The sequence below is a fragment of the Nelusetta ayraudi genome, unplaced genomic scaffold, assembly GCF_046127955.1.
Source record: "Nelusetta ayraudi isolate G7.1 ecotype Tasmania unplaced genomic scaffold, CSIRO-AGI_Nayr_v1 ptg000075l, whole genome shotgun sequence".
In the NCBI taxonomy this organism is placed as follows: domain Eukaryota; kingdom Metazoa; phylum Chordata; class Actinopteri; order Tetraodontiformes; family Monacanthidae; genus Nelusetta; species Nelusetta ayraudi.
Genome location: NW_027466125.1, coordinates 1,501,562 through 1,516,922, shown reverse-complemented (window position 1 = coordinate 1,516,922; position 15,361 = coordinate 1,501,562). Strand labels below are relative to the sequence as shown.

The 15,361-nt window shown below is 49.0% G+C and overlaps 2 protein-coding genes and 1 long non-coding RNA gene across 5 annotated transcripts in view; 2 read left to right on the top strand and 1 right to left on the bottom strand.

Annotated features, from left to right (window-relative positions):
- The window catches only part of sting1 (stimulator of interferon response cGAMP interactor 1), an 84,260-nt gene that overhangs the window by 41,021 nt on the left and 27,878 nt on the right, over positions 1-15,361 (top strand). The window lies entirely within an intron of this gene.
- Positions 1,687-15,361, top strand: part of ppp3cb (protein phosphatase 3, catalytic subunit, beta isozyme) — a 33,918-nt gene continuing 20,243 nt past the window's right edge. For 2 of the 3 annotated variants that reach the window (XM_076043533.1, XM_076043531.1), the window contains exons 1-2: positions 1,687-2,133; positions 13,268-13,468. In XM_076043533.1, coding sequence (XP_075899648.1) covers positions 2,091-2,133; positions 13,268-13,468 — 244 coding nt within the window. In that variant the 5' untranslated portion in view covers positions 1,687-2,090. Of the gene's footprint in view, positions 2,134-2,858; positions 3,013-13,267; positions 13,469-15,361 lie in introns of those variants that run through there. The other variant, XM_076043532.1, reaches the window with a different exon arrangement.
- The window catches only part of LOC142899769 (uncharacterized), a 36,598-nt gene continuing 27,720 nt past the window's right edge, over positions 6,484-15,361 (bottom strand). The window contains exon 3 of the long non-coding RNA XR_012928806.1: positions 6,484-7,130. This is a non-coding gene — a long non-coding RNA (uncharacterized LOC142899769). The remainder of the gene's footprint in view (positions 7,131-15,361) is intronic.

Sequence of the window (15,361 nt, the reverse complement as noted above, 5' to 3'; positions counted from 1 at the left end):
TAGCAACAGTTAATAAAAATCCGGTTCAATATACACCACGAAAAAATGTGTCTAGCACAATAGTTGGCAACCAAAGAAACAAACATTATTTTCAGTGGACCTTCAAGTTTTATAAGAAGCAAAATTATTCTAATCTAATTTATACTCTGATATTAATTTGCAATGTAAATTAGATCTTTCATACCACCGTCTTAGGCCCATGTTTGATTCTTTTCGATTCTTGTCTATTCTATCTATATTTTTTTTTATTTAGAATGATTGATCAACAATAGCAAAACACTGTGAACTATATCAGCAGTGGAATTTTAGCATTGAGCCCATTTTGTAATCTTAATGAAGTGTTGAATCGCTGGGCACATAAGAATGATTGAAACCTTTGCTTAAGTAGATCCATCTGAAGTTATGTTATTCTATACTTGGTTTCACATTTGGCATCTAAACATTAATATGGAACTTGTTGAGACAGTAGTCAAAATTGCTTTCCAGAGGCTTAACATATACAGAGTCAACCAAAATAATGTATACACACATCAGCAAAAAAATAAAAAGAATAAACTGGCATAAATACTTAAATACCAAACTTATTCAGACATCACAAGATTAGCAAGTGACCTTTGGCCTCTACAGTAACAAGAGGTGCTCAAAGTGGTGGCCACTGGCTTCCAGACATTTTTATGCGTATGGAAAAATACTGCTTGGGTAGCGTTTGTTACCTCAACACTTGATGCCGCATTAAGGAGTACAACAGGACACAGTGTTGTCATGATTTGATCAAACTTCAAAAGAGGTAACTGCTGTATATGTATAGGAGTACTTATACAAATGAAATCTTTATGGAAGTATTTTTTTTTCCTCATGTGTGTTAATGTTACTCTTGGCTGACTCTGTACATTAGCCCTGGAATGTCATCCCATGCTAAATATGAGCAGTCAAGTGGGTTGTGTCAGTGATGTAATGAGTGGCCTCTGTGTGTGTGTGTGTGTGTGTGTGTGTGTGTGTGTGTGTGTGTGCGTGCGTGTGTGTTACGTTAACAACAGCATGAAAACTGCTTTGCTCCCCTCCTGCAACCGACATGTTGGCCTATTACTTTTTATTACATCACAAGCTTCTGCCAGTGCAGCCAGTCACTCACTCACTCCGGCCACTGTGACACACGGACTCAGGAGACATTCAGGTAAACATCTTTGTCACCCACAAGCCCGGGCGGCTTAGTTCCGCATTCCGCCCTCGCAAATAAAAGGCTTACCCTATAGGCGCACGTGACTTCCAGACCAGCGATCTATAAGGCGCCTTTCTACGCACGCGCGGGTTTTTTTTTTCACAGAGTCGTCGTCGCTGGAGTAAAAAAAAAAAAAAAAAAAAAAGCGGGGAAGCCCTGTGATCAATGCCTCCACAGGATGGCAGTATGACTCTGGGTGTGCGCAGCGTACGTGTGCGTGCGTGCGTGAATCTGCGTGGGAGTTCCTTCCTTCGCCATTCCGGGGTGTTGCCGCTGGAGCTGCAGCTTGCAGAGGCGTCCAGGAGAGGAAGAGCCTGCCAGTCTCTCCTCTCTCCGAGGCGTCTCTTCGCCCCCACTGCAACCTCCAGAGTCTCTCCACACCCCCCCGCCCCCATCCCCTAGTCCCGACCCCCCCACCACCCCATCCCACTAATCCACCATCGTCGCAGCAGCAGCAGCAGCAGCAGCAGCATCTCCTCCTCCTGCTGCTCATCTCCTTCGAAAAACAGAACAAACTGGGGATACCAAGCATGCCTCAGCGGCAGCTTGGTATCCGCCTCTCCTCCCCCAAAGCCACCGCAGGCGCAGCGGCAGCAGCAGCAGCAGCAGCAGCAGCAGGCTTCCCCCGTCCGAGAGAGCACGGAGACTCCACCGAGTGATGCCACTACTGCAACAGCGGGGAAAGTCTCCAGCCACCGCCGCGCACATCCTCGACGCCCGCCGGAGGACCCGACACCGCCTCGGCCCTTGACAGAAGAGAGCGTCCCCCACACCCACCCACCCGGTCTCCTCCTCCTCCTCCTCCTCCTCCTCCCTCCCCCCCCCCCCCCCCCTGCTCACTTCGGCTCCGCTCTCCCGTCCCGACTCCAGGATGTCCGACGGCAACGCAAGTCCCGCCGACCGGGTGATCAAATGTAGGCATGCCAAAAAAAGGGAAAGAAACCCAACCAACCTCCTCCTCCTCCTCCTCCGCCTCCTCCTCCTCCTCCACCACCGCCTCCACCTCCTCCTGCACCTGCACGGCCGCTGTCAACCACCTCTGTGCCGACGGTTCTCCTCTTCCTCATCCCCTCCGTTTGTTATTTTGTTCCCCCCACCCCCCCACAAACTGTTTGCATCCTTGTCTTGGTTTGATTTGACTTGACTTTCATTTTTGCTTTTCACTTCACCCCTCCGTGTCATCGCACCACCTTTATTTATTGATAATAAAGAAGGAGCCCATTTGAATGCATGCGTGCACCTCTGAACCTTTATTTTTAGGAGGGTGGGATTGGGGGTGCGGGTGGGAGGGGTTGATGGAGGTGGATGGCGAGGGAGGGCGGGAGGGGGGGGGTACCCACTGCGATACGCCATAATCAGGGTCTTCCCTCGTTATTCTATTAGAATTCACCCCCTCACTGAGGCATTACCCCATTTTGTGGCGGCGGGTGAAGGGAGGGAGGGGGCAGGGAGGGGAGGGCTCTCTCTCTCTCTCTCTCTCTCTCTCTCTCTCTCTCTCTGCCATCCCGATTGCTATTGTGCGACACCCCGTGCTGCACGAGCTCCCGTCAGGCGCCCTCTCCACTCCTAGTGGTGGTTTCGTGTTACTGAATAATAGCCCAGAGAGAGAGAGAGAGAGAGAGAGAGAGAGAGTCAGTCGTAGAGACACACAAAGAGAGAGAGAGTGACAGAGCGAGTGTGTGTATGTGTGTGTGTGAGTGTGTGCGTGCGTTCGGGGAGCTAGAGAGGAGCATCCTGTTCCGATGAGACGCCACCAGGCAGAGTGACGATGACAGCGAAAGGCAGACACAAAGGTAAAGAAATCAAATGTCAGGCGTCGTTTTCCCTTCTGCTCGGTGCTTGTTGTGATGCTGCTGCCGCTGCCGCCGCCGCTGCAGCAGCAGCAGCAGCAGCAGCAGCAGCTGTGGTTGCGGCGGATGGAGTCACGGGATGATGTTGCATGTATACAGGCAGGCAGCGATGGAAGCAGAGGAGGTGGAGCAGATGCTACGTGCGGGTGGACGTGTCCAGCAGAGCGTTTTTTCTGTCGTTTTCCCATTGCGCGGCTGTATGTGTGTGTGTGTGTGTGTGTGTGTGTGTGTGTGTGTGTGTGCGTGTGTTTTGTGTGCACGTCTCGGTGCTGCACTTCCACCACTGGCTCCGCGGCGTGGCCTACATTCCACATCTTAGTTGTGCTTCCGCTAAATGTGAGACAAAGTCAGGTGGTCTGTAAGGTGGAGGAGCGCGAGGAGCGGCGGCGGTGGTGTTGGGTGGCGGAGGTGACACAACTTTTGGGGTTAGACGAGACAAAAGGCCCCGCGAGGTGGAATCAGCCCGCGGTTGTATCACCGATGTGACGTTTGAGGAACACCTCCACCCCTGCCCCCCCCCCCCGGCTCGCCTTGAATGTCAGCGCGCGTCTCCCGTGCGTAATTCCTCATCCACGTCGTCTCCGTTAAAGGTCTCCCCAGGCTCCCCCAGCCTCCCCTCCCTGCCCCCCCCCCCCCCCCCCCCCCCAACTCCACGTCTCTCGCTAAAAACCAGTCGGGTCGTGGACGCTCGCGAGCTCCACGCCACCTTCACGGTTCGGAGCCACATCCACCACAGCGTGGTTATGGAATAACCTAACGTGTTTAAGAGAGTGTCTGCTGCTGCTGCTGCTGCTGCTGCCGCCGCCGCGAGAGCGCGTGGGCGGTGCGCGCGCGGAGGGTGGTGGTGGGTGGTTGGGATGGAGGGGCGGGGTGGGGGTGGGGGGGCAGTGGGTGGTGGATGATGATCCGCGGAACGCAGTCAGATTTCCCGTGCTTTCTCGGGGCGGTGGTGGTGGTGGACTCACAACAAGAAGTGCGTGCGTGGCGTGGCGTGGCGTGCCGTGGCGGCACTTCCACGCACGCAGCCCGTCACATGACGGCGCTGGCCGGCCTGGCCGGCTGGCTGGCTGTCACTCCCACCGGCTCCCCTCCGCGCGCACTGTCAAGGTCTCTCTGCAGGAAGAAGCCGAGCTGACAGTTGGATGCGGCGGCGCCGGCCCGGGCATGCCCCGGTGTACCGTGCGTGTGTGCGTGTGTGCGTGCGTCGTGCTTTGAAATGAAATGGGGGGAAGGGAGGAGGTGGGGGGGAGCGTGGGCGTGCGAGGTGGAGCCTTTTTTTTTTTTTTTTTTTTTTTTTTTTAATGCACGCATGCAGGACTTGGAGAATGCATGGCACAATTTATGGCTGCGCCTGTGTGTGTGCGCGCGCACGTGCGTAACTAGGCTACAGGGATGCTGTGTTGCTAGTGGCGTCTAAAAGCTCTGGGGGCGAAAAAAAGAGGGGGGTCCACTTCCATTGATCGACCCCCCCCCCCCCCCCCCCCCACACACACACACACACACTCATCAGTGCGACAATTTCACACGCACATGCAAGTGTGCGCGTGTGTGTTTTCCCATCTTCATTTCATCTTTGCACGGCGTATTGTTGTTGTAAATGCAGCTGGCCGGCCCGGCGGAGCTCAGCTGCTTCACCCGCTGGAACTAAACTAAGTGGCCTACATCCTCATGCATCATCCATCACATGCACGCATGCACAGAGGAGGGAGGAGGAGGGGTGGGGGGCAGAGAGAGAGAGAGAGAGAGAGAGAGAGGGAGAGAGAGAGAGAGAGAGAGAGAAATGCATAGTCGCTTTAAACACACAACACAATTCATCAGTCAGGTGAGGATGAGAGAATGATTTACAGTGTGTGTGTGTGTGTGTGTGTGTGTGTGTGTGTGTGTGTGTGTGATGACGGATGGCGTTGGGGGGCATAAGTCAAAGAGAGCACAATATGGATTTCTATTGGTGACAGTCAGCGGAGGGGCGGATGCAGCCAAGGGACGAAACACACTGAGGGTGGAGGCTCACACACACACACACACACACACACACACACACACACACACACATAGTGTGTGTGGGGGCGAGGTGAGGCAGCGGCAGACAGAGACGGTGTGACAAGGCCACGGAGGAGGCACAGCAATTCAAGAGAGAGAAGCAGGGGGAGGGCTGGGGGAGTGGCGGGGGAAGCACAGCATCCACCGACTTCACTCTTAGCCTTTTTTTTTTTAAGTACTTTTCATGCAAACCCATCTGCAGGTAACATGCGCTAGCGGTGCAAAGAGAAAAAGCTGAGCATGCAGCGACGACACCCAAAGACGTGACTGAAAAGTTTTGCGATTTAACTGCCATCTTTTCTGCAATCGGGCTAGCTTCACGCGTAGCCCAATAACAACGTCAGAGCTATTCTGGCTAGAGCAACATCACGGCAGACGTCACACCATCAAGTCACCCGTGATGCAAATATGTCGACTCTGCCAGCCACTGATTTGATTCCCAGAATTAAAAAAAAAACAAAAAAACTGGTGCTAAAAAAAGCTTTTGAGGATAATCATCATCAGCAGCAGCAGCAGCAGCAGCAGCGCTAGCTGTGCTAACCTGTGAGGCTATTGCTTTTAGCCAAGTGTAAACACGTAGTTTATGTTGTTTGTTATCTCCTTTTTTTTCCCCCTCCCACATTATAAACAGACTGTTAAAATATGTGCGCCAGTAGTAACACTGTGGAGAAATTGGAATTTCCAACCCAACATGCTACACATGAGATGCGTCAGTGCACACAGCTCACGCCCGAGACAGTTTTCATGACAGACGCACGTGCCATCGCTAATGTACGATGATGCTGCGTTCTGCATTCTGTTAATCACTCAGCGTCGCTGTCCTGACACTTCCCAGTCGCCACTGCGAGTCACAAGGACGTTTGGCTGAGAAAAAGAAATATCTGCTACTTGGTGCACGTTGCTATATATTTATGTGACAGTTGAGGGTCCTGTCACTAAGGCCTCCAGTTGATCATGTGCCCTGGCTACTTGGCCAAGGGGATATCCTTTTGGCCGACTGGTTAACGCGCATGACTATTACCCGGGCCCTCTTCACCTTGCCACATTCACTTATTTAAAGATGCTTTCAGGTTTGTTGCGACACAAATTAGCATCACGTTTGGACCGTGTTGCGATTAAAACTGTCTGTCAGGTGTTTTGTCATCACAGATAAGATAAAGAAACACTGGATTCTGCAGCTCATCTCAGAGGGCTTTATTTTTTGCATTTCTTTATCCTCAGCGCAACAGTATGTACAGTGTATGTACTGCATATAACCGTGTCAACAGTATGTACAGTGTATGTACTGTATATAACCGTGTCAACAGTATATACAGCAATTGCAATACAGTTCTTTCACACGGCTGATATTTCAATGTTTTTACACGAACGAGGATGGTTTCTAATATTAATCTGGGCTGAGTTCAGTTGCAGTTCACTCCAGCTCCTCTATACTGACACGCTCCACTGATGCACCTTCATCAAAGAAAAGCGGACATAATTAACGTCATTAGCCTCCTCTTAACTTTTCTTTTTTATTATTATTATTTCTGCTGTGATTGAACAGTATGAGAAATGACTAATGACTTGGGTCAATACTTGGACGACACCCCGTCCATAAAACTGAGCCCCAGTGCACATAAAGAAGACGTTTATTACGTCTAATTTTATATGCGCAGCTAATAAAAAAAAAAGGAACAAACTGTGCCGGCGGTACCTGAACTAGGGGCTCCATCTGGATTGAATAGACGTATATAAACCAGACATAAATGAACACAGTCCTACAGTGTAAAATCCCCCAAAAGTACATATGTCAGTGTTCTATGCATGTTGGGTATTAGCAGCGTCTTCCTCACACTCAGAGGACCTCCAGAGTCCGGGGTTCCTGTGCGGAATTTTGAATTTGAATGTGAAGAGTTGCTTGTCTCCATGTGGCTCTGCGATAGAGTGGCCACTCGTCCAGACGGAGCGGTTTCACCTCAAGACAGCTGGGACTACTTCCAGCCAGCGCTCGGTTTTGCCCAAGTTCATTTTGGTTCCGTCTGTCAAGCGACACAGAGGAAAGATAATCCCAACCATCCGGCACTCAGTTTTGTGTAGTACTGTACTCTCCTTCTTATTTATTCATTTATTTATTTATCAATGTCTTTGTTTGACAGGGACAACAATACAGTCAAACAGAGTAATTACAAGCTCGCAGCTGATCAGATGCGTATAGATTTTAGCGCTAATGCCAATGCTAATGCTAATTCTCAACTCCAGTGCACGGTTGGTGCTTTTCCACAATGTCGCAGTACAATATATATGAAATATATACATAAACTATCAAGACCATGTCATACAATTCAATAACTCAATCATCCGTTACTGCATTCATATATATAATAGGAAACATGACTCACTCATTCACTCTTCCATTCACACACCATTTACTGATGAGTACAATTTTGTTTTGTCTTAAACGAGGTTCCCTCCTGTCTTGTTATAGGTCAGGTGTTATTATTATCATTATCATTATTATTATGATGTTATTTTTCCCTCCTTTTTGTGACATCACAAAAAGTGTCTCATTTTCTGGACTGTGCGTTTTGAGTGCACGCTTTCCTGAAAAGTGGAGCAGGCACAAGAAGTAACGGACGGACTTTCCTCCTTCCCGCGGAGTTCAGTGACAGGCGAGAGTGCGACTAGAGAACACTATTCAGTTGGATTTTTGCATATAATGGGACCTGTCATTTACTTTCCTTCTATTGTTGAATCCTAGGGCAAAAAAACACAGTGCCTGACATGAAGGAAAGTTTGAAAGCTCAGCATGAGAGACGCATTTTATGTAAATTCTCATTGGCCAACATGGCTGGTGGAAGCGTGTGTGTGTGTGTGTGTGTGTGTGGGGTGGGGGTTCTCCAAAGCTTAGCAGAGTCACATCCATTATGCACAAATGCATGTATGCATTCAGGCAAATGCCCCCCACCTCTCTCTCTCTCTCCTTCTTTCTCTCTCTCTCTCTCTCATACACACACACACACACACACACACACACACACACACACCACCTTTGGCGATGCTAGGGGCACACTGGGCATATTTCTTTTTAGTGTAACAAGCTGTCCCGTTCCCTCATGGTCCCCTTAGAGCAGTGTGTGCATGTTTGTGTATGTGTGTCTGATTATGTGCGTGTGTGTTTGTGTATGTGAATGTGTACGTGTGTGTTATTGATGGGTTTTGGTCATATCCTTTTGAAGCAGGGGGTCCCCACCTTGACTAGTCTGCGTATGAGTGTCTGTGTGTGTGTGTGTAACCTGTGGGGAGGGTGGCAGGGCAAGAGCTCCAGGGCTATTTTTAGAGCAGGTAGGAGAGTGAGTGAGAGAGAGAGAGAGAGAGAGTGAGTGAGAGAGAGAGAGAGAGAGAGAGAGCGGGAGGGAGAGTGTCAATCTAATGAGGACAGGCTGTTAGAGGATGGGCTGTTGTCAGTGTGTGTGTGTGTGTGTACTAACACACACACAGATGGTCGTACATGTGTGAAAGTGCATTAATTGAATGACTTCAAACACATCTTTAGCTGCCACCCCCCCCCCCCCCTCCCAACATCTTCAAAGACTCATGGATGTGTGTTTGCTGATCTGGGTCAAAGATGCATGATAAATACACACACACACGCACTAGAGGCTTGTGAAAATTTACATCCCTGTAATTTCTTACGCAGCCCGTTCTTATGTTTTTTTTGGCCCGTGTTTGTTTCTGCTCATTCATCTCTTTCATTTCCACAACACTTCCTCTCCATTCATTGGTCCATGCTGGTGGGATGCACTGAACGTTGGGACGACGATGACTGTGTGGGATGACTGTAAACGAGGTCCTGTAGAGGGCAACACATCAGACATACAAAGGCTCACATTGGTGGATGTCACACACACACACACACACACACACACACACACACACACACAGCCTGGGCTCCAATGGCTTTTTGTGCTATGATGTATTGATCATACACACACACGCACACACACACACTGCCTGTAGCGCAATGTGCCTTGCAAAATGACTTTCCACGTACAGTGCAAAGCTTTTTTTTTTCTTTTTTTTTTGTCGCTCTTTTTGTTGCTGGCAGGTGATGGAGAAGCGTTTTGTGCGTTTCGCTACGTATCCATTCATCTCTCTGACAAACGCAAAACGGCGACAGCTGCATCGCACGACGTCTCCAGTCATTCCTGCAATCTGTCGGTTCCGACCGTCTACTGTCAGACTTCTCACATGGTCACCGGTTTCCCCCGTGTTATTTAAAGTGATGAAACCCCCCCCCCCCCTCCAACGGAATAATTAACTTTAGCCATTAGGGCGGATGTGCAACAATAACAAGATGATTCTGATCAGATTCTGCTCCAGTTGGGCTATTAGGTCAGCCCAAACAAATTTACCAGATTTGGTTGAGAGCTGTGTGGTAGATTTGCTCTCTCCTCTTCCTGCTGCTGCTGCTGCTGCTGCTGCTGCTGCACTGCTGTGATGTGATGTGCAGGTTTTTGGCTGAGCTGGCAGCTTTTGGTGCTAAATAAATTCCACGTTCAGGGAGTTGAGCTGAAATGTGAGTGGGCCAGAAGACAAAACCAGTGCAGGGACCATCAGGAGGGAACGTTTATTTTGTTTTTTTAGTTCGCACAGATTGTTGTAATTGGTTGATCACACACCAGCATTTTGTGTGTAACTTGCAACCCAGACATGGGATAGATGAGTTGCACTCCGACGTAACACAGCCCGAGTGGGAACCAGTGAGAATGAAATGGGACTGGACAGATTGTTCCACCTCTTGCGACTGTTCCCTTCACTGCTGATTACTGCTGCTTGAACGGGTTCGCACCAGTTCCATCTTCACTCTTTCAATTTTGTTGCTTTTTTTTGCTTACCCGTACTTGCAATTTGCAATCATCACTTAAAGTGAGCGTCTCTTTGCGCATCCAAATTCTCTCTTCCCGGCTTTCATTGGCCACCGAACAGCTCTGTAGTTCTTCACCGCAGTGGGTGGATGACGGAGTTGTCGAAGGCAGTCATCATCACGCCACTCACTGACCCCATACATGTATATATAAATATAAATATATATATGTATGTATACCCAAGACACTGACCACGCTAGCTGAGCCACGCAGGGCACGATGCGACTATAGGGAAGTAACAGTGGGACTCGACTTTAATGCATGACTGCTAATCAAAACGATGAATCATGAGTGACGTTACAAAGTCACCGACTTGCCATACAGTAAAAAAGAAAAAAAAGGGAAGAAGTAAAACGCAACGATGGAGAAGTTTTCCAGGCTTGGAGAGCAAAGTACAGCAAGTCCGTGACTCTTCTTCTTCTTCTGCTTCTTCTTCCTCTTCCTCTTCCTCTTGTTGTTGCTGTGCACCAAAAGACTGTATTATTATTATTACTTTGGCCAGAATCTTGTGATAGATCACTGCTCTCACATGATGGAGAGGGTGCCGGCTGCCACCGACCACTTGAAGGCACTCGGTCATTTGATTTGTCAGCGGATGCAATTTATTGCGGCCCACACTGAAGAGAAAATGTGTTTATCTCCGAATAACAGGCGATATTTTCGGTTCTAAGGCAAAAAAACCCAAACATTATGCCCCTTCCCAATCAAAAAAAGACTGCATTGACTTCCCTCCTCACATCTGACAGTTATCGCTCATTCTATATTACAATTAAGCTGCGAGCACACAATTTGTTTTTGCAACATAGTCTGAAATTCTATGGAAAACCCTGCGATAAGTGGATTTTGTAATTAAATTAATGTTGCTGAGTTGATGACACAGCGCTCTGGGATGGAAAACGTGTATACATAATATCTAGACATATATACACACATATATAAATGTTATATTTGTACATATGTCAACGCTTGCGTCAACACTTTTTTAAAATTTAAATTTGATACTCCACCAAAAGAAAGCCCGTCAGTCATTAGGGGCAGGAGGCTTTTTCTGGTTTCACTGTGCTGCTGCTGCTGCTGCTGCTGCTGCTGCTGCTGGGGAACGTCTCCTTCTCGTACTGCCAAGTTTAGTTTCCCCAAGTATAGTTCCTCCTTCCCAAAGCTCCGTCGCTGCTGCGCTCGCCGCTCCTTCCTACCTGCCCTACTTTCACACCTCGCACACAGCGCACAAGTTTTTACACTCTTTCCCTGTCTGGTTTCTCTCTGTTGTGAACACACACACACACGCACACCGATATATCAAGTTTATGCCCCTTTTCCAAAAAAGCCATGCAGCTGTTGTGTCAGATAATTCCTCCACCTTTATTGTTACGAGCACCGTAACAACAGTGTGCTGCTCAGCGCAGGACACAGCAGCAGGGTTTAGCCAGAGATTAACGGGGCCCTGCTGCACTTTTGCACTCGGCATGTATGTGTGATCTTTTTTTTCTCTCTCTCCTTGGGCAACCTGGTGGCCTAGTAAACCATTTTAAAAAGAAAAAAAAAAACCCTGATCAGTCCCAACATGAAAGGAATAAAACTAATTTAAGCACTGAGAGCCGTTGCTTTCTCTATTGATGGGATGCAGATCATCTAAGCTCTGCAGTCCACAGGGTCTCCAGACGACTCCTTTGTGTTGTTGCGTTCAGTTTAAAGCTGCAGTGTCTAAAATTTGGCTTGATTTATGATTTATACATTGGTAAAAGCTTAATATGTTGCCCATACATACATTAATAAAAAGTGTATACTCGCAATACAATAAAAGTAATTTGGTCTTCCGACCCATAGAACGGTTGTCATAAGAATGTACATTGAGCAATAAGGGCCTTGCTCCCAGTTAGCTGCCATCTTGACAGTGGCCCAAATACGCAACACGCTGGCAGGCCGCTACCTTAAAGATTTTGCACACTGGGTCCGAATTTAAGGGTCAGTCAAAATGTGAGGGGAGCTCGCAAGGTGCATTCAGGTGTGTCTCAGGTGTTTCAGCGCTGGTGCTTCTCTTTTTTGACATCTAAATATCCAAGTGGTGCATTTTGCTCTTGCAACACTTTTTAATTATCTGGGTGTATCTGGGACTGTGGGTAAATCCTGCTGGCAGTGGGTTCTTTTTTTGGTCGGGGGCGTAGCGGAGTATCCAGGTTAAATAACACTGGGTGTCTGAGGAAACGTCTGTCCAGCTGCTACGGTAACAGGGAGAGAAAATGATCCAGACGGACGGAACAATAAAAAAGTATAAAAAAAATAATAGAGTGAGAGTGGGAGAGGAAAGAAAACATAGACAAAGTGACAGAGAGTGGAAGCACTCGGGCACGCGTCTGTGTGTGTGTGTGTGTGTGTAGGGAGAGAGAGCGAGCTAGAGAGCAAGAGAGGGAGAGAGAGAGAAAGAGAGAGAGAGAGAGAGACAGGCCTAGTTTTCAGTTTGTGATCTAGGCCATTATCTGTGTTAGCACTGGTGGGGCTATGATAGGCTCTGTGGATCCTGCATAACAATACCTTTTATGAGCTTGTGTGTGTGTGTATGTGTGTACAGCTGCATGCATGCTCACATCTCTTTATGCAATCATGCATGCTAACGCCATTGTACCATACATGTAACTAGCGCGCATGCGCCCGCCTGTCTCTCTGCCATTTGTTTCTTGCCACTGACTTTGTTCCTGATTAAAGAGCCTTCGTGCGGCCAGGCAGGCGTGTCGTCGCCGAGTTGTGTGTCTTCACATGTGCATGTAACATCCTCACGTGCGGCAGCGGCTTTGCACTCTTGCTGTATCACCCCCTTCGTCAGTCAACCCACCCACCCTCCCGCCCCACACCCCCTCCCCTCTCTCTCCAGCAGCGCCCTGGGGGCCTTCATTATGTAAGAAAGACATTACTGCAGAGCAGAGGCGGAGAGACATTACTGCAGAACAGAGGCAGGCAGCCCTGCATGGTAACTCTGGCAGCCCCCTGCCTGCCTCCACACAACCCATCCAACCCTGGTCTGCGTGAACACAACACAACACACAACACACGTACCCGCCCGGCTAAGGCCCGGAGCGGGAGTGTGATCAGGATAATCGCAGAGAACAGAGGGGCCCTCTGATGTTTGTGCCCAGCGGTGTTTAAGAGAGAAAAAAAACCCCACAAACTAACAGTAAACAGTGTTTCTCCTCTGAAGTAACAACCGCTCATCCTTTTCTCCCACTTCATCTCTCCCTTACCTCCCTCCCCCCCTCCAGCGGTCCCCTTCCCCCTGGCCCACCGGCTCACCATGAAGGAGGTGTTTGATGCCGAGGGCCGGCCACGGGTGGACCTGCTCAAGGCTCACCTCACCAAGGAGGGACGGCTGGAGGAGGCCGTGGCCCTGCGCATCATTGATGAGGGCGCCGCCATCCTGCGCCAGGAGCGCACCATGTTGGACATTGAGGCGCCAGTCACAGGTAGGCTTGGTCAAAGAGTGGAGCTCATGTTGAAACATGACTTCTGGGTGGATGTTCTGTTGGACCTGGACCTAGTGTCAAAGTGTTGTTGCGCAACCCTTTGCACTGGGAAATCATGGAACTTTGCCATCAGCGGCAAACAGACCCACGACAACCATATGCAGGCCTGCTTGTCATCTGTCATCATCGTGAGGATCTTTGAGCAGCAAAACAGAGCAGCTGAGAAGGAGATTTAATGTTGTTGCTTGGAGTTTACACATGTATGCGTCTCTCAGAGTGAAGACACTCCTCTGGTATTACAGAAGCCGCCGCTTGCAGTGTGGAATCAACACTGAAGTAGATAGCTTAAAATGTAACCTAAAAGATAAAGAGGAGAAGAAAACCATTGCACTGTAAAAACAAATTGCTTGGAATGATAGTGGCGTCCTGTCAGCATCATCATCAACTTTATTTTTGTACTGGCTGTACAATACATAAAATGTTCGCTTTAACTAGTTTAACTGGTTCTCTAGCACTAGAAAACCAGACTGGCAGTGTCCAGTCTTCATGCTAACAGGAGCTAATAAGCTAGTGGCGGTCGCTGCTCGATAGAGAGTGAAGTGGCAGCGACTCAGTGCAGGACTCGCAGCGACTCGCTGTGTGTGAGAAAATCAGGCTCGTCCTTTGAGGGTGATTCCCGAGAGGAAAATCAGCGGCTAGGAAGAAAAAAAGCCTGGAGCGTGTTTATGTGCATGAAAACATAATTGACACCCTAGAATAGAGGAGCCAGGCAGTCAAAGTAGAGAGGTAGAGGCAGAGAGGAGCGGAGGAGGAGGCGAGCAAGCGAGCGAGCGCTGCTTTCGAAGGTAGAGGAAGAAAAAACAGTAATTACAAATTATTCAGAATCCATTCATTGATTCGCTATTCGGCTGCCTATCTGCCTCCCTGTTAATAAGAACCGTTGTTTGGTCGCACTTCACTGGGAGAAACAATTGTCACTTGCGCACCTGAAAAAAAGAAAAGAAAAAGCGTGTTTCTTGCTTTGGCAATATCTGCATGTATTCCCTCGCCAGGGGAAACGGTATAAACCTGGGAGGCTGCGGAGAAGAGGAGGAGGAAGGGGTGGAGGGCAAGATTGAGATCGATGAAAAGCAAAATGGAAAATAAAAGGAAAAACAAGTTTCTGAGAAGATGGCACAGAGCGGCCTCATCCTACAGCCGCCGTCTCGGTTAATACACCTGTGTGTGTGCGCATGTGCGTGTGTGTGTATGTGTGTGTGTGTGGGTTGCCGTGCATTTATGCAAATGCATGCGGTGAGATAATTCAATGTGGGATGTCTTGCCCACGCAGTGTGGGAACACAGCTCGGCTTTCACAGGTACAGATACCCAGGACGATGACAGAGAGACAGGCAGACAGACAGACAGACAGACAGACAGACAGAGAGACGGGCAGGCAGGCAGATGGAGGGACAGTCGATCATAAGGAGCTTAGTGCAGCGGTTCTCAAACCCAATGAGAAACATATTGATTCCTGTTTCAGAGTTTCTCCACCTCGGAAGACTTTGACCCAGAAACACCCACGTGAGAGTTTGCTGTGATTGAAAATAGTCCACAGATCTCGCAGATGAAACTGCAGAAATATGATGCTGGGCTTCAAGCAAGTGTGAAGAGGAAGAGGAGGAAGAGGAGGTGGAGGTGGAGGAGGAGTGGGAGAAAAGGAGGAGGAGGAGGAGGAGGAAAACTTAACAGTTAAGCACTTTGATGGAGTCGACAAAAGGCGTGATTAGACAGGCAGGCGGCATGTGAAGCGACGGCTCCTTTGGTTTTGCCAGGCAGGCGACTGGTTGAGATGCAGGTAAACGGCTCACTTCCACTCGCGTCGTTCTGCGCTCGCAATTCCCAGTTCAAATTA